General features: G+C 36.8%; 3 protein-coding genes and 1 pseudogene across 3 annotated transcripts; 1 reads left to right on the plus strand and 3 right to left on the minus strand.

Moving 5' to 3' along the window:
* Nucleotides 1-270: 270 nt before the first annotated feature.
* LOC104446204 lies at nt 271-787 on the minus strand (annotated as a pseudogene).
* A 4,402-nt stretch (nt 788-5,189) lies between these two features.
* Nucleotides 5,190-5,582, plus strand: LOC120293625 (eukaryotic initiation factor 4A-III homolog A-like). The gene has a single exon (XM_039313322.1). The coding sequence runs from the start codon at nt 5,190-5,192 to the stop codon at nt 5,580-5,582; it is 393 nt and encodes a 130-aa protein (XP_039169256.1).
* A 1,277-nt stretch (nt 5,583-6,859) lies between these two features.
* On the minus strand, nt 6,860-7,363 carry LOC120293626 (secreted RxLR effector protein 161-like). Its single transcript, XM_039313323.1, has one exon. It carries the CDS (start codon nt 7,361-7,363, stop codon nt 6,860-6,862), a length of 504 nt encoding a protein of 167 aa, XP_039169257.1.
* A 12,008-nt stretch (nt 7,364-19,371) lies between these two features.
* LOC120293627 (receptor-like protein 54) lies at nt 19,372-22,276 on the minus strand. The gene is made up of 2 exons (XM_039313324.1): nt 22,112-22,276; nt 19,372-20,682 (listed from the first exon to the last, which is right to left on the minus strand). The coding sequence occupies exons 1-2, from the start codon at nt 22,274-22,276 to the stop codon at nt 19,372-19,374; spliced, it is 1,476 nt and encodes a 491-aa protein (XP_039169258.1).
* Between the last annotated feature and the right edge of the window lie 508 nt (nt 22,277-22,784).

The following is a 22,784-nucleotide window of genomic DNA, read 5'->3' on the forward strand; positions in this document are numbered from 1 at the left end:
ATAAATCTTTAGGTTACACGTCAGGTATGCTATTAAGGTCAGGATGTGGTTAGAAAAAGAAAAATAAAATAAAATAAAAATCCGCATTGAAGAACCCATCCCTATATATACATCTTGCATTTATTAAATCAACTCTCTTAATAAGTTTCCGCGTGAAAGTTCATCCCCATCTATACACCTTGCATTTATTAAATCAACTCTCTTACTAAGTTTCCATGTGAAAGTTCATCCCCATTTATACACCTTGCATTTATTAAATCAACTCTCTCATTATGTCTTCATGTTAACTTTGACAACACTATCAGGGACAAACGTTTCAAATATGATCAGTGGCATCTTCTCCCCGGTTGCTTTTTGGGTTGAGGGTTGCTTAAATAAGGAGCATCGGACGTTCATCGAGAGCCCTGCGTAGCTCAATGTAGAAAGTGTGATGCCAGATCTTTTCCAGATCGTCCCAATTGCTGGCAATTCCACTCTCCATAGGGTACTTCAAAGTAAGCATGCCCCTTTTAGATTGGGCCTCATCTCCAACATAAGCAACCTTGTGGCCCATACTAACCATGTGACCGGGGTGCCTCGATCGACAAACCATACTGGGGAAGACAACCCTTGGAGCATCATCTCCAGCAAAACCAGCCTGTCAAATTCAGGTTATTACGTGAGCACAAATACCACCATGCACTCCAGGAAAGCCCATAGCAATGGACCGGTGCATCAATATTCCCACCTTAACCATGTCAAATCCATTATCAACACCAAGAGGCTGAATGTTTTCGGCATCTGCCATCTCCTTATGCTAATCAAAGGAAAAACTCTACATGATTAATACAGGTAAATATCAATGTCCAAGTAAGATCCACATAGGTAAGTTCTAATGGATCCACGATAATGTTTTATCAAAGAAATATCCTAGGCATAATACATAGCTGTATAATGAACTGCACTGATCCAACAAAGCTAATTGAATAGAGCTTTTGTGGAGATAACAAGATAAATTAGGAGATCTAAGCCCAAAACCAAGAACAAAGATACCTTTAGTAGCTTTTATTTTCAAAAAAATTAAGGCCTTGAGGATATATTTTCAATTATGCATGCTCTATCCCTCACTGTCCAACAGAAAAACAATGAAATGCTAAATCCACATAACACACTGGCCAGGAAAAAAAATCAAGAATTTTTGAAGAAATCCTTTAACTACCATAACAGTACAGGAAAAAGGATAATAGAGAGTGACAGGAATCTTTAAAATATTCTTGAATTACGGTCGTCGAGTTCAACAATCAAGCTTTAATTGTTGATCACGCCTTAACTCGAAACACCATAGCAGCTCGCACACCAACTATGCATCTATTCATGAATGGAATCTCCTCTCGATGCCATGAAACAAATTAAGCTAAATCATCCCAATTTCCACTCTTGGTCACGCACAATCCGTTGATTCTGGGAAAGCTCCACATGCGTTCAACAATCGGCAAGCCTTCACCCAAATCCGATTCGGTAAAATTCAATGGCGAACCGCCTAAATCAGCTCCTAAGCCTCCAAAATTGACTGGTAACATGGCCACGCATTGGTCAAAACAGACGAAGGAACGAAATCCAACTTCAAATTACATTAAAAAAAATGGTCGCATTCCATTCAATTTACCATTTCATGCTCCGATTCAAAATCGAGTGACAAAATCCAAAACAGAAGCAGAGAGACAAGCTTTAGTTCAGAGTTTAGACACGCCCAAGGACATAACCGTTTTAGTGTCATCCACGGTAAGAAAGGTTCTAGAGTCTTACGTGTTATATTATTTAAGATTCGTGACAGTATACCATTTATTCATGTGTTATCTTAGGTTTTCAGTTTATTGCAAAGCGAAAGTTAATGGAAAAAAATATAGTATATATTTTATAGGCAGCCTTCTTAGAACATGTCCAATGACCAATTTCTAGAGCAGCAAAAATAAAGACTCAACCCAATAGAGGAAACACACCATTGATATTCAAACAAAAATGTGAAGCTGAATAAAAGGAAAATAGTCAAACAAAACTTTTACTAAGAATAGGAAGAATTAAATAAGTCCACTAGAATTGTATTAATATATATCTGGGATAAGTACATTGAAAATTTTTAAACTTGTCAAGAAAGTACAATTACGTTTTAAAACTTTCAAAAGTGCAATTAAGTCTTAAAACTTATCAAGAATGTACAATCAAGTTGTAAAACTTTCCAAAAGTGTAATCAAGTTCTAAAATCATTCACAAAAATGCAACCAAGTCATAAAATTTTCAAAAGTGAAGTTAACGAAAGGATTCGATTCAACTAATATGACAAGTTTTATAACTCGATTGTATTTTTGAAAGTTTTATGCCTCGATTGCACTTTCATATTAAGTTTTACGATTTTATTGCATTTTTTTAAAGTTTTATGACTTGATTCTAGATATTTCCATACTCATTTCATATTGTGAGACAAAATTAACGATATTTAAATAATAAAAGAAATAACTTTGGAGTTTTTATGGTACATTTCCAAGTGGTTAAATTGACTTAAGAAAAGGTTTATTTTTTGTACAACCATCCCAACCGATGATTAGATAATTGCAATAAAATCACCAAACATATCAATCAACTCAAACTATAGAAAACATAAGATTGATATTCAAACAAAAGTATGAAGCTGAATAAAAGGAAAATACTCAGACAAAACTTTCAACAGAGAATAGTAAGAATTAAATAATTCTCGCCGGGATTATATTAAAACATATTTGGGATAAGTATGTTGAAAATTTTTAAACTTGTCAAGAAAGTGCAATTACATTTTAAAACTTTCAAAAAGTGCAATCAAGTTTTAAAACTTGTCACTAATGTATAATCAAGTTGTAAAATTTTCAAAAAGTATAATCAAGTTTAAAAATTTGTCACAAAAATACAATTTAGTCATAAAATTTTCAAAAGTACAACCGACGAAAGAATTCGATTTGACCAATTTGACAAGCTTCATAACTAAATTGCACTTTTTGAAAGTTTTTAGGCTTCAATTGCACTTTCACGGTAAGTTTTAAGACTTAATTGCATTTCTTGTTATGACTCAATTGTATTTTTGCGATGGGTTTTAGGACCCCAATACACTTATTTCTACATACTTTCATACTCATTTCATATTGCGAGACAAAATTAACGATATTTAAATAATGAAAGAAATAACTTTGGAGTTTTTATAGTACATTTTCAAGTGTTTAAATTGACTTAAGAAAAGGTTTGTTTTTGTACAACCATTCCGACCGATGCTTAGATAATTGTAATTAAATGAAAAAAACATATCAATAAACTGAGAATATAGGAAACATAAGATTGACATTCAAACAAAAATGTGAAGTTGAACAGAAGGAAAATACTCAAACAAAACTTTCGACAAAGAATAGTAAGAATTAAATAATTCCCGTTGTGATTATATTAATACATATCTAGGATAAGTATATTCAAAATTTTATAGTTATCAAGAAAGTGCAATTACATTTTAAAACTTTCAAAAGGTGCAATCAAGTTTTAAAATTTGTCACGAATGTATAATCAAATCAAAAAATTTCAAAAAGTATAGTCAAATTCTAAAATTTGTCATGAAAATGCAATCGAGTCATAAAATTTTCAAAAAGTACAACTAACGAAATGACTCGACTCGATCAAATTGACAAACTTTATAACTCGATTGTACTTTTTGAAAGTTTTACTTTTCGACCACACTTTCACGTAAGTCTTACGACTTAATTGTACTTATTGAAAGTTTTATGATTCGATTGTACTTTCGCAATAAGTTTTAAGACCCCCAAGACGCTTATTTCTACATATTTTCGTACTCATTTCATATTGCGAGACAATATTAACGAAATTTAAATAATGAAAGAGATAACTTTGGATTTTTTATAGTACATTTTCAAGTGGTTAAATTGATCTAAGAAAAGGGTTTTTTTTCGTTAAACCATTCCAACTTATTGGTAAATAATCGTAATAAAATCACCAAAACATATCGGTCTAATTAGCTAGATCATTAACATGCATTTAGAATCCAAGGAAAACATTTAAAGTACAAGATCGTAGTGAAATTCGCTTTAGCGCTTCATACATGGGGCACGTCAGTTGTTAATGCTAACTCAACAATTTTGGGCATATTTTGAATTGAAAGTTGATGAAATTATCATAAAATTTCGTTGGAAATTAGGATTATAAGTGAAAGGCCCAGCGATGAGATCTCCAAGGGTCAAAAACATGTAATTTCCCATGCTGTCATTTTGCATAATTTGATTTTCAAGGTCTTGACTGAAAAAAAAAAGAATTAATGTCATGAAAAATTTCAAACTCATACGCATGTGACAAATTTAAGCTAAACTAACTGTCTTTCTTTTTACCATAGAAAACCTCAAAATCAATACACATGCAGCAATTTTACCCTCCACTAATTTCTTTAAAATTCTACAATCAAATTACCGAATTAGACAAGACATGGCAATTGACGAGTTAGCGATTTAGAGTTTTACCCTTCGTTTGTCATATGTACAATATTTTGTACTTTTTACAGTATTGATACAATTTAGTAAATATTAACGGATAATAAATTTATCATAGATGCTGAAAAAATTAGTTTGATAGTCAAAAATTAGATTGGGGCTTTTTATGGTACTAATAAAGAAAAAATTAATTTTTAGAGATACCAATCACACATAACACGATGGAATGAAATTAATTTTTTTCTAATATGGTAACAAGTGTCTAGTTTATTTTTTGAATAAAGTCATTTTGGAAAAATTTGCAATACTCATAGTTTAACCGTTTTGAAGTGACTTGATTTTTATTTTTTTTAACTTTTCTCGGTCAAAGATATTTTCAAAATTTAGAAAATCCAAAATCAAGGTGCAAAAATCGTATGTGATTTTTAAATGCAAATGTCCAAGATCAAAGTAATTTCTTAATTAACTTGATATCGTCACTTCAGCCTTTATTTGAGACGATGTTCATTTCATGATCTTGTTTGATAAAATCAGGATACTCTAGATAGATCCTGATTTGAGATTGACATAATCCTTGATGTACACAAAGTCCATTTGGCCCTGTTTGAGACAAGCGCTTCCACACTCCCGCTCACTCATCAATTCCAGAGAGAGACGAGACTGCTCTCTTGCCCTTTCCTCATCTCTTTGGATTCGGTAATGGCCACGTCCTTGATGGCAAGGCCAGTTCCGGCGACCCGATCGCGCCCGCCGGTGGCATTCGAGACGGTGCCAGGCATGGAGGCCGTGTCAAGCTTCGACAGCATGGGCCTGAGCAACGATGTCCTCCGTGGAATCTACGGCCATGGGTTCGACAAGCCCTCGGCGATTCAACAGCGAGCCGTGGTGCCGATTGTCTGGGGCCAAGACGTGATCGCTCAGGCGCAATCCGGCACGGGCGAGACCTCCACCTTTGCCCACGCGTCGTGCCAGATCGTGGACACCTCCAGAAGAGAGTACGCGATCCTCTTCTTGAGCGATGACCCTTCTGTACTATCGGTTTTCTACTGGAATTTGGTTGAGGCATGTTATGCGTTTTGCTTTGGAGGGTAAGATGAGTCATTAACATTATAGAGCTCAAACTATGACACCACAGATTAATAATATTACAAAAAAAAAAAAAAAAAAAAATGGCAAACCTTCTCTCTCTTTTCGAGAGAGAGAGAGAGAGAGAGAGAGAGAATTGCTAGCGTAACGAAATTCAATCGCTCTGACAGGAAGAATTTTTGGTTTTCGACCTCGTCACCTAAAGAATTTGAGATGTTCTGATGTTGAGGCAGAGGGATGCTGGCTTTTAGTTTTACCATCACCGCTCGAATGGCCCTGAAAGAAATTCAAGCCTTATTCTACGGAATTTGTTCTTGAACTTTGTTTTGAGAAGCTTTCTATGGAATTAAGCGTAGCCTGAGTTTATGCACTTATTCAGGTGACGTACGTACGTACGTACATACATACATACATATTATGAACTCAGAATGTTTGAGTGGGTCCTCTTAATTGAGTATTTTAGGCACTTGCAAGGCATGAAAGGTTTTCTTCATTATCAAGGAAAACGAATAGTTTTATTCTTACATTATTGATTCTATATAAAACGAGCATTAGTATAATTGAAACTGCGATGTGGCTTTGCTTATTTGTGTAGCAAACATCCTGGATGCACTCATCAACAAGCTCCTATTATTAAGTATCCTTGACTTTGTTGCTTGTATTATGTTGATTTTGTTAAAAAAACATAGGAGATGCAGATTTGCATATATGCACAAGAGCAGTGCTAAAAACAGAGGAGAACAAAGGAGATACCGATATGCACAAAAACAGAGGAACCGTCTGCAGAACCACACACATAAAAGTAAAAAAAAATAAAAAAACTGACACCAAAGCCTTTATATAGGCTTTACAAAAACAAATAACCACCACACCCCCACTAACTTCACACGTACAACAATCAATCCACATAATAGAAATGACTTAATAGACTATTAACACATAAAAAACAAACCATAAACATTGATTCGTTCAACATTCCCTCCTTTAAACTAATGTTGCAAACAATCAGTTTAAAGGACATTCTCTCAATTTGGAATATCCAACAAACGAACACCAAGGAGCTTTCTCAACTTCTGAAACATGGACAACTTTAGGGGCTTGATGAATATATCAGCCACTTGATCTTCACTTCTACAAAAAAAAAACTAACTCAACTACTTCATCCTTTGTAAGATCTCTTAAGAAGTGGTACTTCACATCTATATGGTTGCTCCTCCCATGTAGAACTGGATTTTTGGTTTGATAGCTAAACTGTTGTCACAATAGATTATAGTTGCTTCTTGCTATTTGAACTGAAGCTCTCCAAGAATCTTCCGTAACCATATGGCTTGACAGCCGCATGAAGTTGTAGCAACAAATTCTGCTTCAGTTGTTGATAAAGTAACAATTGATTGCTTCTTTGAAGACCATGAAACCGCCCCTGAACCAAGCATGAATACATACCCTGAAGTAATTTTTCTATCATCAACATCTCCAGTATAATCGCTATCTGTAAACCTAAACAAATCTGACTTTTCTCCATTTTTATAGAACAGCCCAAAATTTTTAGTTCCTTGCAAATAGCAAAAAATCCTTTTTGCAGCTTGTAAATGTAACTCTGTTGGGTGCTCCATATACCTGCTTATAAGGCTCATGGCATGCATGATATCTGGTCTTGGCCTCGTCAAATACATCAGACTTCCAACAATTTGCTTGTAAAGAGTGCTATCCACCTTGCTTCCATAAGGATCTTTCAAGAGCTTCAATCCAACTTCAGTTGGAGTAGTCACAAGGTTACAATTATTCATTTGAAACCTGTTCAAAATCTCTTAAACATACTTCTTTTTGAGATACAAAGATTCCAACTGCAGATTGAATTACTTATGTCGCGACAGCTTCCCGAATTCTTTTGAAGGTGAATTACTTAAAGAATGCTAATGGATTACTAAGTCCGAAAACTTGGCACGGACCCTCTCAAGTCTTACCAATCGCGACTTGATGTTAAGAAATTAATCTATTTAAACATGTAATCATATTTAATTTGGAGCCGCCGCTAACCAATTAGGGTTGGTTAGAAACCCAAGTGAAGTATGAGAGAATACTAGACTATTGCGAACCAGAGATTCAGTAGGTCCGGGGACATGGTTACGCTAGATTAATCTAACGCCCTTTCGGTACCTTTTATTTTAATTTTAAAAATATTTTGCAGGCAATGTTGATTAATTTAAACTTAAGCTACTAACATGCAAATGGTGGTCATGCGAGTGCACAATCAATAAAATAACATTCAAATAACAAAGCTAATAAAAATGCATGTCCTAAACATGATTTCTAAATAACATGACATCTAATTTTTCTTTTCCTTTTAAAAATGTTAATTATATGCAATCTTAATTTAACTTAATATGCATGAATTTATTTTAATGACATGTGAGATGCAATTCATATGGTATGACTTAAACTTATCACTATATATATGTAATCTAATTTATATAATCTTAAATACGCATGTGCTACGTGATATGAGATGAATAACATGGTATTTCTACATGCATGCTCTTTTATGATTTTTTTTTATGATGATTCATTTTTTAATGCATATATGCAAACCTATGCTAAATAATGATGATATGAGATTAATTATGAATTAACCTATTAACTAACTAAGGAAATGATCTTTAGTTTTTTTTTCTTTTTTAATGACATAATGTTTTTTATTGAAAAGAAAGTAACTTAATGGTGCAATGATCATCTTTTAGCATTTTCTTTTTTATTAAAAAAATAATTAAACTATAACTCATATGGCATGCATAACATTTTTTGTTCCTCTTTTTGTTTTACTAAATGAAAATTGACTTAATCTAAAAATATTCTAAAAATATCTAGATGTGTTGCTTTAATATGAAATGTGTATGGACCTAAGTACCTAAGTTCTAGATATGACAATATTTTACTAGTAAACAAATTCTAATTAAACCTATTATGCCAATTAATTAATATGTACCTAATATTTTTTGGATTCTTTTTAGTGAAATTCGGAATTAAAAAAAAAAAAACTAATTAGACTAACTAAAGTGAATGATATTCTAATTTATTTTAGGAATCAATTTAACTTAAACTATATCTTATCTTAAAAGCTATATAAAAATCAAGACATGCCAACATTATTTAAAATTAGCCCTAACAAAAATCACCCATCTAAAAGTATAATCTAAAAATTATAATCCTATAAATGCAATTCTAATTTACTAACCCTAAAAATACAGTCTTAATTTACTAAACCTAAATGCTCTAATGCAATATTTAGATTTTTATGTACTTTTGATTTTTTATTTTTTTAATCTTTCCAAACAAGTAATTATTTTAAGAGAATGAAGATAAGAATTAAAATAACCAAGAAAATAATCCGTTGTCTTACGGATTAAATTAATAATTATTTTAACTCTATAATGATTTAACAATTGAAATGTTATCAAAATTCCTAAAAATTAAGTAATTAAAAATGACCCGACGCCTTACGGTCAAATTAATAATTACCATAATTTTGGATAAAATACCTGCAATTAATGCCTACGAGATTTATAAAAGAAAACACATCTCAATACACTAATAACAAAATAAATAAAATAAAGAAAAGCAAATTAGGTAAAATAAAGAAAAACAAACTACCTAATTTGCTTTTCTTTTTTTTTTTTTTTTTTTTTTTTCTTTTCCTTTGCTTCCAAAAAAGAGAAGCTCGGCAGCTCGTGCGGCTGGTCACCGAGGGGACTGATCGTTGGTCTGGCAAAGGGAACTCCGATGAAGGCGGACCGGCAGGAACGGAGCGGCACCCGGGCAGCAGGGACAACCGGCGGAACAGGGGTGTCGCGGTCAGAGGTTGCGGAGGTGCGGAGCTCCGGCGAGATCCGGCAATTCGGAGCTGCTATCGTCAAGTGCCGCGGCGTCGAGCACGGCAAGAACAGGGAGGTCGGCGAGCGGAGCTGGACGCGGGCTGCAGGCGTTCGGGCTCGCGGGTCGCCGGAGGCAAGGCGCAGGCGTCGAGTACGGCGGGCTTCGGTCACCGAGCGAGCAGGAGGCGAGGTGCTGCGGAGGTCCGAGCGGCGTGAGGTGGAGTCACGGGTGACCGGCGTGAGGCGGTGCTGGTGAGGTGACCGGTGCGGCTCGGTGGCTTCGCGGCTGCGGGCGGAGGGCGGAGCCGCTGGTGCTCGAGCAGATCTGGGCGAAGGGTCTGAGCGGATCGGGAAGCGGCGCCACCGGCAGAGGAGCGGCGGTCGGCGACTCGGAGGTGGCTGGTGGCCCGGGCAGCAGGCGGTGTCCGGTGCTGTTAATCAGAAGGTGGAGGCGCCACAATAGTCGCGGTCGAGAGGAAGAAGATGAGCAGTGTTCTGCTATTTTCCCTTTTCCTACTGCAGGGTCCCGCTGATCCCCTCTCTCTCTCAAGTCTCCCTCACGTCACCTCCCTCTCTGCCCCCTGTACACTTTCCCTTTCCCTATAGAACCGAAGCTTTCCTTCCTTTTTCTCTCTTTTCCACTTTTCTATTTTCTTTTCTTTCGACGAAAGACCAAGAGAAGCGCCCCCCTCACTCTCACTCGGTTCTGAAGCCTCGCATTTATTAGTGAAAGCGCTCAAAGTTGTTTTTGCAGGCGACATGTATGTTTTTATTCTTTATTTCTGTTCTTGAACACTTTTTTTTTTTTTGTTCCCAAACAAAATAAGAAACAAAAAAATTTTTACTTCTTGTTTCAAACAAAATGAAGAAACGCTTCTCTTCTCTCTCTCTTCTTCTCTTCTTTTTTTTTTCTTCTTTTTCTTTCTGCGGCCGCCGCCATGGAGCATCGCCGCCCCGACGAGGCCGAGCGTCGCCGCCCCCGGCAAGGCTCGGGCTCGCTGGATCCGGGCGAGCTCGAGCTCGCCCAACCAAGGCGAGGCTCGACCTCGCCTAGATCCGGCAATGCTCGACCTCGCCGGGCCGGCAAGCCTCGCCGTGGCCGGGCGAGGCTACCGCCGAAAAGAAAGAATAAAAAAAGAAAGAAAAAATTAAAATTAAAATAAACAAAAAAAGAATTAAATTTACCAAACGTGTTTCTATTCATTTTTTATTCCCCGAACAAACGTTACCAAACGCGTTCTTTTGTTCAAAAACGGTTCCCCTAACAAACACTTTTTTTTATTTCTATTCCCTGAACATAAAAGGAACATAAATAAAAACATGCGCACCCTCAACGACTCCAACAATAGAAAGGCTCCAAAATCAAATAAAAACTGAATTTTTTTTGAATTTTGAAATAAAGATATATTTTCAACAAAAAAATTTCAAAACCGAATTTTTATTTGATTTATTATTTTCTAAAATATTATGTGTCAACAACTTCTATGCCCAAAAATAATGCATCAATCCAAGATTAGTCATCTCAAATTCATCCATCATAGACTCCTTGAATTTGTCAAACATGGCACTATCACTCCCAGTAAAAATAAGATCATCCATATATAAGCATACAAGAAGCAACTTTCCACCATCACCAATTTTAATAAAGAGTGTATGCTCATATGGACACTTTCTAAAACATTTCTTCAAGAAAATAGGCATCAATGCGACTATACCAAGCTCGGGGAGCTTGTTTTAACCCATATAGTACCTTTTTAATTTATAAACTTTATGTTCACTACCGAGCTTCACATAACCAGAAGGTTGATTAACAAATACCTTTTTCTTGAAGATCACCATGCAAGAATGCTGACTTCACATCCAATTGGAAGATGGGCCATGAATTTTGCGATGCTAATGCAATTACCAATCTAATTGTGTCAAGTCTTGCTACAGGTGCAAATACTTCTTTGTAATCCACTCTAAATTCTTGCTTGTAGCCTTTCGCCACCAAGCGCGCCTTATACTTATCAACTTCACCATTCTTGTTCAATTTTGTCTTGTACACCCACTTGACTCCGATTATTTTGTGTCCTTTTTGGAAGATCTGTTAACTCCCAAGTGTTATTCCTCTCAATAGCTGCAATTTCTTCATCCATTGCTATCCTCCAATTTTCTTTTTGTACTTTGCTTCATCAAAAGTTGTTGGATCACAATCTGAAAACAAAGCAAAATGGATAAGTGGATCTTCATATTGATCAACTCTTGTTACTTCATAATCACTCATCCATGCAGGCCTTTGTCGAACACGATGAGGCCGATATTCAGGTTCCGCAACTGCTGTTGTACTTTGGACACTGCCTATGGCGATTTGGGTTGTTGTGGATTGCTGCACCAGCTCATTTTCGTCTTCAAAATTCGTTGGAATTTGCTTACCAACAACTTGCTCATCCCACGGCCAAGTTTGTTCTTCATCAAAAATCACATCACGGCTGATAATGATTTTCTTGGTCATAGGATCATAAAGTTTATAGGCTTTTGATTGATCACTAATGCCAAGAAAAACACATTTGACTCCCTTGTCATCTAGTTTCTTCCTCTTTTGGTCAGGAACATGAGCGTAGGCAATACACCCAAAAATCCTGAAGTGATCTACTGCAGGTCTTTGGCCGCTCCATACTTCTTCTGGTGTCATATTTTGAACAGCTAAAGTGGGACTTCTATTTAAAATATGAATGATCCAATTGACTGCTTCAGGTCAGAAACTTTTTGGAATTCCACTTCCCCTCAAGAGACTTCGCACCATATTCAGAATGGTACGATTCATCCTCTCACATACTCCATTTTGATGTGGTGTATAGGCTGCCGTAAGTTGTCTCTTGATGTCATGCTTCACACAAAAATCTATAAACTCAAGCGAGTTGTACTCTCCACCACGATCCGTGCGAAGGACCTTTATTTGATTTCCTCCATCTTTTTCAACAAGTGCTTTGAAGTTCTTGAAAGTTGCAAAAGCTTCAAATTTTTCTTGCAAGAAATACACCCAAATCTTCCGGCTAAAATCATCGATGAAGGTAATAATATACCGTTTACCTCCATTGGAAATTGGAGATATTGGTCCGCAAATATCTGAATGAACCAACGCCAATGGACTTTTTGCTCTCCACGATTTTCTTTGTGGAAATTGAGCACGATGTTGCTTGCTAACAACACAATCTTCACAAATTTCCAAAGGAGCAGAGATTTGAGGAAGACCCTCCACCATCTCTTTTTATATAGTGTTCGCAACCCACCGAAATTAAGATGCCCATAGCGAAAATGCCATAACCAGGCTTCCTCCTTCAATCTTGCAGAGAAACGGGAATTTGTAGTGTTGTGGAGATACAATGGAAACATCCGATTGCTCGTCATTTTGACTTCGGCAATTAAACCCAACTTCTCATCTTGGATTCTGCAAATCCTACCTTTAATAGAGATTTCATATCCCTTCTCTTGCAGCTAACCAGCACTTAACAAATTAGTCTTCAATTCAGGGACATACAATACATTTGAGATAGTTTGTACTGAAGTCCCTTTTGGATGAATTGCCACTATTCCTTTCCCCATCACCGACACAATGGAATTATCACCAAACTTTACAGTATTTTTGTATGTTTCTTCTAGATCAAAAAACATTTTCTTGTCTCCACACATGTGATTGCTACAACCAGTGTCGAGATACCACATGTTTGGTTGAGTTTCTTCCTTCTCGTGCCACACCATCAAAAGAGATACTTCTTCTTCTTTTTCAGCAAAGTTAGTTATTTCAATTATTTGTTTATTCAAATTAGTTCGACATTCAAATTTGTAATGCCCATACCTGTGGCATCTAAAACACTCCACTTTGGATTTGTCTGCTGACCTTGGCCTAAAACCAGTTGAATGTCGTCCTCCACGACCTCTTCCTCTGTTCACCCTTGCTACTAATGAAGAATGATCTCCAGTTGATACCTTCAAAGCTTGCTCTTCCGTCTCTTGTTGTAAGAGTTTTTTTTCATGAACTAACAAGGATCCTTGCAACTCATCAATGGAAAGTTCTTCAATGTCCTTGGCTTCTTCTATGGAACAAACAATAAAGTTGAACTTTGGTGTCAACGATCGAAGAATCTTTTCAACGATGATGACATCCTCCGTCTTGTCACCATGAATCCGCATCTTATTAACTATTGCCATTGTCCAAGAGAAGAAATCTGTGATTGTCTCTCCCGACTTCATTCATAGCATTTCAAACTCCGAACGAAGCGTTTGAAGCTACTGCCTCTTTGCTCTTGCTGAGCCTTGATACTTTTTCTTCATGGAATCCCATATTTCCTTGGAGGCACCTTGCAAAGAATTGTCTCCAAAATGAATCTGTCAATTGCTTGGAAAAGATAGTTTTTGGCCTTGAGATCCTTCAATTTTAAAGCATCCAAAGCCGTTCTTTGCGCTGCCGTTAACACAACTCCTTCATCAAGTTCGGCAACTCCCGAAGAAACAACATCCCAATACTCCTTGGACTTGAGAAAATTCTCCATTAGCATGCTCCAATGATCATAGTGACCATCAAAGTGTGGAATAGCAGGTTGTACAAATGTTTCTGAGGCCATTACTGCTGCAACAAAATAGAACCACCACAAAAGCAATCTGCTGCTGCTACAAACGAAAATAACCTACTGCAATACTCTCCCTTGACTGCTGCAAACGAAAGTACTTGCTGCAATAAAAACTCTCTTTTGGTTCTAACCTTTTTACAGCACTCAAACACACACTTTTCTTCCTAACCTCTGCTCTGATACCAATGTTAAAAAAAATAGAGGAGATGCAGATTTGCAGATTTGCAGATATGCACAAGAGCAGCGCTAAAAACATAGGAGAATAGAGGAGATACTGATATACACAAAATCAGAGGAACTATCTGCAGAACCACACGCATAAAAAATAATAAAATAAAATAAAATAAAATAAAAAAATTGACACCGTAGCTTTTATATAGGCTTTACAAAAACAAATAACCACTACACCCCACTAACTTCACACGTACAGCAACCAATCCACATAATAGAAATGACTTAATAGACTATTAACACATAAAAAACAAACCAGAAACATTGACTCGTTCAACAGATTTTTCAAGCTACCCTTTTCTATTATTAAGTTCCTCTACAAAACCTGGCGAGGCGGTGACAATGGACGTGATTGCAAGTACTCTTACCAATACAATGACGAGTCCTACACAAGTGGTGACGTGACCGTGGAGAACTTAACGATTGGAACACCCCCGGCAGCTCGATCACCCTCCAGAGGATGGCGTTCAGGTGCAGCCATGAAAACGATGGGATCTTCGACAACACCGGCTTGGCATTGTCGGTCTGGCCGGCATTGGTCCCTTCTCGCTTATCTCCGAGATAGAGGATTCCATCGTTGGCCAATTCGAATTCGGCTATTGCCTCGTCCTGGAGTTTGGAAAGGCCTGAGCAAAATCAGCTTCAGCGAGGATGCCATGATCTCTGGCCCGGGTGCCGTCTCAACACCTCTTGTCTCAATAGGTCCCTACCCATACTACGTTTTAAAGTTAGAAGGCTTCAGCGTAGGAAAAACGAGGTTCTCATATGGTGACAACTCCACCAACTCGGAAGCCAAGGAGTCCATCAATGTCATGAAAATGGTGATCGACTCCGCAACGTTCCTGACGCACATGCCGTCTTAATTCTTCCACAACCTGGTGAGTGCCGTAGCTGAGGCCATCCCCTTGCTGATAGTCCCAGACCCCAAAGGCAAGCTCGGCCTCTATTACGCAAGCCTAGGCAATGAGATCGATGTGCCGGTTGTGATGCTGCATTTCGCAAGCGGCACTGATGTGGCCCTGAACATAGTTAACACATTCACGCCGTGAACGGAGGATAATTTGGTGTGCTTCACAATAAAGCCAGCCAGCAGCATGCCAACTAAGTAGCATCGATACCATTATGCGACACGATATGATATGACACGACATGCCGACACGTCGTTTCTAAAAAAAAAAATAGAATATTCCTACATGTCAGGATACGTTGTGTATTAAATATATATTTTTATATATACATAATAAATTATCTTTTTATGATTATTTAAATCAAATCAAATTAATTTGATTAAAATTCACAAATAAATAAATAATAATAAAGAGCCTAGAATGATATTATACTAAAAGTATGAATTCATCATTTGTTAATATCATTTATTGTTTCGGTTCGACAAATTTAACTCTATCCCAGTAATCCATAAAACTTTGAGGGAAAAAAAAATAAGCAATCTACATTTTGGACTTGTTGTTAAAGTGTGTCGGAAGAGAAGAGAAAAAAACTTGGAAGTGGATTGTGTGTCATGAGAAGTGAGAGTCGGAAGAAAAGAAAAGACATGTTTTCTTTCCCCTTTTATTTTTATTTTTTACATATTTACATTTTGACGAATCATTTATTAAAAATGACCCGTACATGTCAAAATTCCGAACTCACGTATCGAAATTCCGGACTGAAGTGTCGAAATTCCGGACTCAAGTGTCGAAGAGTGACTAGGTGTTGGAATTACGTGTCGGAATTCCGAACTCGCCCATTGGAATTTCAGACTCGAGTGTCGGAGATTGTCGAGAAAGTTAATCAGACATCGGATTTTTCAATATGTGTTGACCGAGTGTCGAAAAGTGTCGGAAGATGTCGAACATGTGTTGAAGTGTCCAACGCTATACGAACATTTCCGGAGAGTGTCGTGTCGTGTCAGTGCTTCATAGTGTGCTAATACTCGGGAACCTCGCGCAAGTGGGGTTCAAGGTCGGGTTCGATCTGCGGAAGAGGATGGCGTCGTTCATGCCCATCACTGATTGCACAGCGCAGCGCAATGGCATGATTTGAGGAGGAGTTTGCATTTGAAAAATAAGGGCTTGTGTCTATTTTTCTGGTTTTATGCTCGGCCTTTTACTCAACATCTGAATAGATTACGAAGGTTGATTCCAACGTGCTTTTTAGCCATGTCGACTTATCATTTCGCTGGACGTAGTATTATACGAGGTTGCAATTACTTGAAAATGCAGGTCGATGCAATCCGAATAACACTTTTGCCAGGGTAACCATAAGAGCACTTACGTATGGAAAAATGCTCACTAATTCAGTGAATGAGACCATCAATCCTCTGCTAAATCTCAAACGGTATCACGCAAGTCGGTCGCCAATTTCAACCATGCGCAAACTTCAGCGAGTCTCAAACGCATGTAAAGCAAAGCTAGGATCAAATGAGGGATATTAACATGAAGTGTCAAGTGATTCTCGAGGACCCATCATGAGATTGACAGAAACCATAGATTTACCGATATATACCTAAGAAACTGAGATCGAACGACAAATACAACTTGAATTGGTCGATTTTATATACTATGAATTATGAATAATACTCTAAGAGTCCATCTTGGTGCAATATCTAAAACTATCTACAACGCTCTGAGTAGTGGTCAATTCTATTTTTAATGATGTGATTATGAATTAGTGAAGGAAAAGCGTGACAATAATCACATGTACGCCCAAATATATGGTAATGGAGTGCTGTAGCAAGTATTTGAGATTGTCAAACTTTAGCTTTCCCGGTTAAATTATTTTGTTTATGTACTTGTGTTTAAAATTATCGGTGTATAATTTTTTTTATAATTGCAACTAAAAAAATAATCTAGTAGGTTTTATATATGATAACCAATTGGCCTCTTTAATAAGGAGTCAATTTATGTATACTAAAACTTAATAACTACAATGTCATATATTTTAGATTTTCTAATTGATTGGATCTCATATCCATGGTCAAAGATCATGAAAAAGTTTCTATTCAACGTCTCTAAGATTTTCAGGTCACTTTCATTGATGTTTGCACAGTATAATATAAATCAATACTAATTTAAGAAGGTCACAGGAGGCAAAATGGATATTAAGTTCGATCATTTATATGTTTACCTCGCTTGATCAGAGAAATACATAGTGCCAATTAGTATAATGGTTCGAACACCACATGTCCATAAAAGCGTGAGGGCTGTAACTTGAAAGCACCATGAAAGAAACATACAAAACTTAAGCCATACCTTTGAAAAGAGGGACATGATTAGTATATATTAGAAAATCAACCAATTGAATTACGAGAGATAAATGTTTTAAATTGAGATCTTTCCTCAATGACTGAAACTATCCCTACGGAAAGAAAAAAAAAAAGACAAAAGCAAAGAGAATTAGGAAAGCAATGTTGAGATATTGTCGGATGACAAAGTTGACGGGCATTTAAGGTTGACTATGCTGGTTTCGTTGGAATCTGAGGAGTCTTAACGCTTGAACCATATTTTATATCACTCGTGTTACTTAGGCGAGATATCGTGAACATAGAAAATTAATTGCATCAGTTAAGGAGTCTTTCTCTTTGTGTGTTTTTTCCTCTTGGAACTTTTTTCTCGAGGAATGGGATGAGTCTCCCAAGAAAGATGAACACGAAACTCCTTCGTCACGCTTGAGTTTCTCAATCAATGAGTCCAATTGTATTATCTTTACTTAAAACTAAAATATTTAATATACGTTTTTTATTTCGGATTATTTTAGTTAATAGGCTATAAATGAAGTATATCTAAGTTAATATAACGAAAATAATTAATATGTGCGTTTTATTTTAGATTGTTTATTAGTTAATAGGTTAATTAATGAGCAGGAGTGTGTGTGTGTGTAGATTAAAACTACTGATCAAATGGACGGTAAAATAAAAGTCATTTCTACCCTAGGAAACTATTGAAATCGATACCCAAGAAGGAAAAAAAAGCATTTAACAAGCTTAAATTATTACATATTTTGTTTTTGATAGGAATGAAAGCATTTTGGAAGCAAGTCTGGCAGAAGCATTTAACATGTAGGGATGGTTTGATGGGCTGTTGCATAGTGAAGTATTTTCAAGTTTCGACGCATCAGGGAAGATCCTGTCAAAGCCAATTGTAGATAACCTTCTTTTCAAAACAAAGTTTTACTAGCAGTTCATATTCTTTCGCGTTTACCTTTTATAAGTTCTTTCCCGTTTACCTTTTATAAGTACTTTGAACTGTGAATTTTATTAGGGAAAAATATCTAATCAGTCCTATACATATTATACAAATGTCAATTCAGTCTTAAACTTTTTAATTTTATCAATTTAGTCTTAAACTTTTTTGTGAGATTCCAATATACTTCTTTTGATCAAGATTCACGGGAAATCGCTATTGTGGCAATTTAGTCATCACCAACCATCCTACAAGACAAACAAGTAGTAATTTTGGGTGAAACTTGGCCGGAATGACTATAGTAGAATTTTGTACTAAACTTTAAGATTGAATTGGCAAAATTGAAAAGTATAGAACTAAATTGATATCTGTACAATATGTTTAGAACTGATCAGATAATTTTTCCAATTTTGTCACATCAACTACTTTTTTATTAGGTTTTTCTCATCTTTTAGTGGCTAAGGATAACAATCCATCTTTTTTTTTGTAGTCTTTAACGATTAAATTGCAAATTATTGAGTTTCATTTTTATCTCCCTGTCTCTACCATGTCAATGGGTTCGACATTTAGTAGCTTTCCACAATTAGATTTTGGAAGTAGCAAATGTCCTAAATTAGTCCCTCAACAGCCAAGAAGTGAACGTGATTGCTTCCATTAGAAAATACTACGCGTTACGTTATATGATGACATAACATGATCTTCTAGGGAAAACAGTCAGAAAGATACAATAGTGAACAAGAAAATAGCGTCTACATATATAAAGTTGCCAAAAACACAAGTTCACGTGAAGCAAACATAAATCCAAATCAGAGAAATTCGTAAAAATAGATAATACAAGCCAGACACGCGACAATGACTGTAAGTGCCAAAAAAGTAATTGACTACATGCACAACTCCTTATTGTTCAGCATCTCCCCGATCGTTTCCATCTCTTTTCCATTCTCTTGGCATGGTGCAAGAACCACCTACTCTTCTCGTCAATGATCAAGTTCCCTAGCACAACACCAATCATTAACCCGACTCCAATGCCAATCAGCACAACTTTCCAATCCAAGTCGAATAGAGAATGTTCGCCATTTTCTTCATCGAGAGGCGGTGATAATGGTGACATATCCTTGGTCGTTATGCAGTTTTTTGGCAAAGGACTTCCACATAACCCCTCATTCATGGCATATGAATCTATCCCAAATGTGTTGAACTGACTCCCTTGTGGAATTCGTCCTGACAGTTGATTATAAGAGACATTGAAAGATGAAAGGAATGTAAGATGGGCTAGATGTTGAGGGATCTCTCCTGACAGCTTGTTTTGAGAAAGATCTAAAGATTCGAGCATTGTCAAGTTTGCCAAGGAAGGTGGAATGCAACCAGTAAGAATGTTGTTTGAAAGGTTAAGCAAAATAAGAGACTTCAAATCTCCAATGATATCAGGTATGTGTCCTTCAAATTTATTATTGGAGAGATCAATTCCCATAAGGGCATTTGGAACCTTCGAGTATTCCCTCTCTGTGCCTTTATTCATCAATCTCATTTCATACTTTGCAAATATTGATCTTTGGGAGGTACCATAAGTTTGCCAAATACCTATATAATCCAAATGATCTTGAACAACAATTACTTTCATGGCATGGAAACTCTGCATCAACTTGGAAGGAAGTTCACCATTGAAGTTATTGTTGGAAAGGTCCATGATATGCAAATTGCTGAAGTTGAACCGGCTTCGATATGCTTCTATTGGACCATGGAACTTATTGGACTTCAATATAATAGCTTTCAGCTCTGTCAATTCTAATAGCCCTAGAGGGAACTCATCAAGAATATGATTGTAACCAAGGTTCAAATATTCTAGCATCACACAATTCGCCAAAGATCTTGGTACAGGCCCTTGCAATCGATTCTCTGTGAGATCAATAAGCTTCAACGTACAATCTTTTGGATAAGCTTGAGGAATCATACCCTCAAGTTTATTTTTCCCAAGATTCAAAATTGACAAAGACTCAATGTTTCCCAAACATGAAGGAATTGTGCCATTGAGACTATTGATGGACAAATCAAGAATGACGAGGGATCTTCCTTTACAAATAGATTGAATTTCTCCAAAGAGGAAGTTATTGGAGATATTGTAATAATTGACAAATGGAGGTGGAGTGGGAAGTGTTGTTTCAAGCAAGTTAGAACTAATGTCAAGATAGCTCAACTTGGGTAGTGGCAAATTGATCTGATTATTTTCACAACCAGTTAGAAAATTGTGAGAAAGATCAATATAGGTTAAGGATTCTCTACTACCATTCCATAACCATGTAGGAATACACCCTCTGATTTTATTGTGTGCTAGAGTTACCATCTCTAATCTGGTTTGGTAGCCTAAAAACTTCGGGAACTCATGTAAATTGCATGACTCTAATCTTAACCAAATAAGATTTGGAAGAGTGACATTGATCTCGGTCTTGCCGACAAAAGATATGTTGTTGAAGTCCAAAATAAATATTCCAAATTCTTGAGTTTGTGCAAATCCACAAGCCACTCAAATTATTCCCATAAAGATTCAGAATTTCAAGATCCTTGAGTTCCCATAATGAGTTTGGAATTTCACCTTGCAAATTGTTGGATTGAAGGTGAAGCTCAATCCACCGCGTTTGGTTCATAATTGAAGATGGAATTCGACCACTTAGCTGAATACCTGCCAAATGTAAACAGACCGCACTTGTTAGTTTGGCAACTAATTGAATCTTATCATTTCCTTTTCTGTTTGACAAAACAAACCTTGCTATCTAAATATTACCTCGAAAGCTTCAAATGGGTGAGTTTTGCCAAGTTGACTAGCCAATGCCAATTATGATCATCTGTGAAATTATTGTAAGAGAGATCTAGATATGCCAACCGGGTTAGGTTAGCAAAGGAAGTGGGGATTTCACCTTGAAATTTGTTGTGTGATATATCCATATCAACAAGTTGAGAAAGATTACCTAGTGAAGTGGGAAGTGAACCCGAGAAATAACAACTCCCAATTGATAATTCATTCAACAAAACAAGGTTTCCTATCGACATGGGTATTTCCCCTGAAAAATTCGTGCCCTGAAGAGACAATGATTTCAAGGAACTACCCCATTGATGTTCTGGAAAAAAACCAAGAAGGTTGAAATTGCTACCAATGTCGAGGACTTCCAAATTTGGTAACTGAAAGATGCTTACTGGAAATCCTCCAAACAATCCACATACCACAAGTCTAAGCGACTTCAAAGAAGAGAAGTTTGTAAGTGCATGGGGGAATGGCGATAGCATGGCTACATGAGAGAGATCAATTTCTCTAAGCATAGTTAAGTTTTTAACGAAGTTGTCTACGTCGCTCAACTCAAGAGTGAACAACTCAGAAGACAAGTCAAGAGAAACTAATCTCGAGAGCTGTGAGATATCCAAGGGGACTTTCCCAATAAAGTCAGAATTTGAGAGATTAAGGTACTGTAACTTGGAAAGATTGCCGAAACCGTATGGGATTGAGGAAAAGTTGAAGTTATTCAAAGCAAGATTGAGCGATTCTAAGTGGAGTAAGCGAAAGATGCTAGTGTTAGAATTTATGGTACCAAAGAGACAGTTGTCGCTAAGGTCAAGGACTATCACATGACCGGTGGCCTCGTCGCACTCTACACCTTCCCACGAGCAGCAATCTCCATGTCCGTCAAGTGACCATGATTCAACCTTCGGATAAACACAGCGGTAATCTGCTTTATTGGTTTGAAAACTTCCTTGAATTCCATCAAGGCATAGCTCTCATCTGAATGGCATAGTGGCTTAGCAAGTGAAGTGTGAACCATCCCGAGAAGCATGGTCCAAGTAAGAAGCACAAAGAGTAAGGATGCCATGATTTTCTTCTTCTTTTTGGTTACTGGCGTATGTAAATGTGCGCCAGATGAAGTGCAATTGAGAAGCTTTTATTGACAGCAATAACCAGTCACACTCAACGAAAGTTTGCGCTACTTGTATCGCATGTTATATGGGAAAAGAGCAATTTACTGTATCCCCACATCTCGAGCTAATAAAAAACCTAATTGTTGACACGACTCGAAGAAAATCGGATGGTCAGCTTACAATATAGTTAAATGTCACTTTCCAGACACTAACGTCGAAAGTGCCGACGATGCAAGAGTCGATGAGATCCCAGGAGGCACCTGGTACACTTTTCTCTCCATAGCCATCTTTCAAATTTTCGAATTCTAAAATCGTTTTCTTTTTTTCTACCGAGACCTTTATATATGCATTGACGTTTTGTCCTTACGAGAGACGATCTAAGGACAATGTGGCAAATATTCTCCGAAGGTCAGG

Source organism: Eucalyptus grandis, chromosome 5, assembly GCF_016545825.1.
Source record: "Eucalyptus grandis isolate ANBG69807.140 chromosome 5, ASM1654582v1, whole genome shotgun sequence".
NCBI lineage: Eukaryota > Viridiplantae > Streptophyta > Magnoliopsida > Myrtales > Myrtaceae > Eucalyptus > Eucalyptus grandis.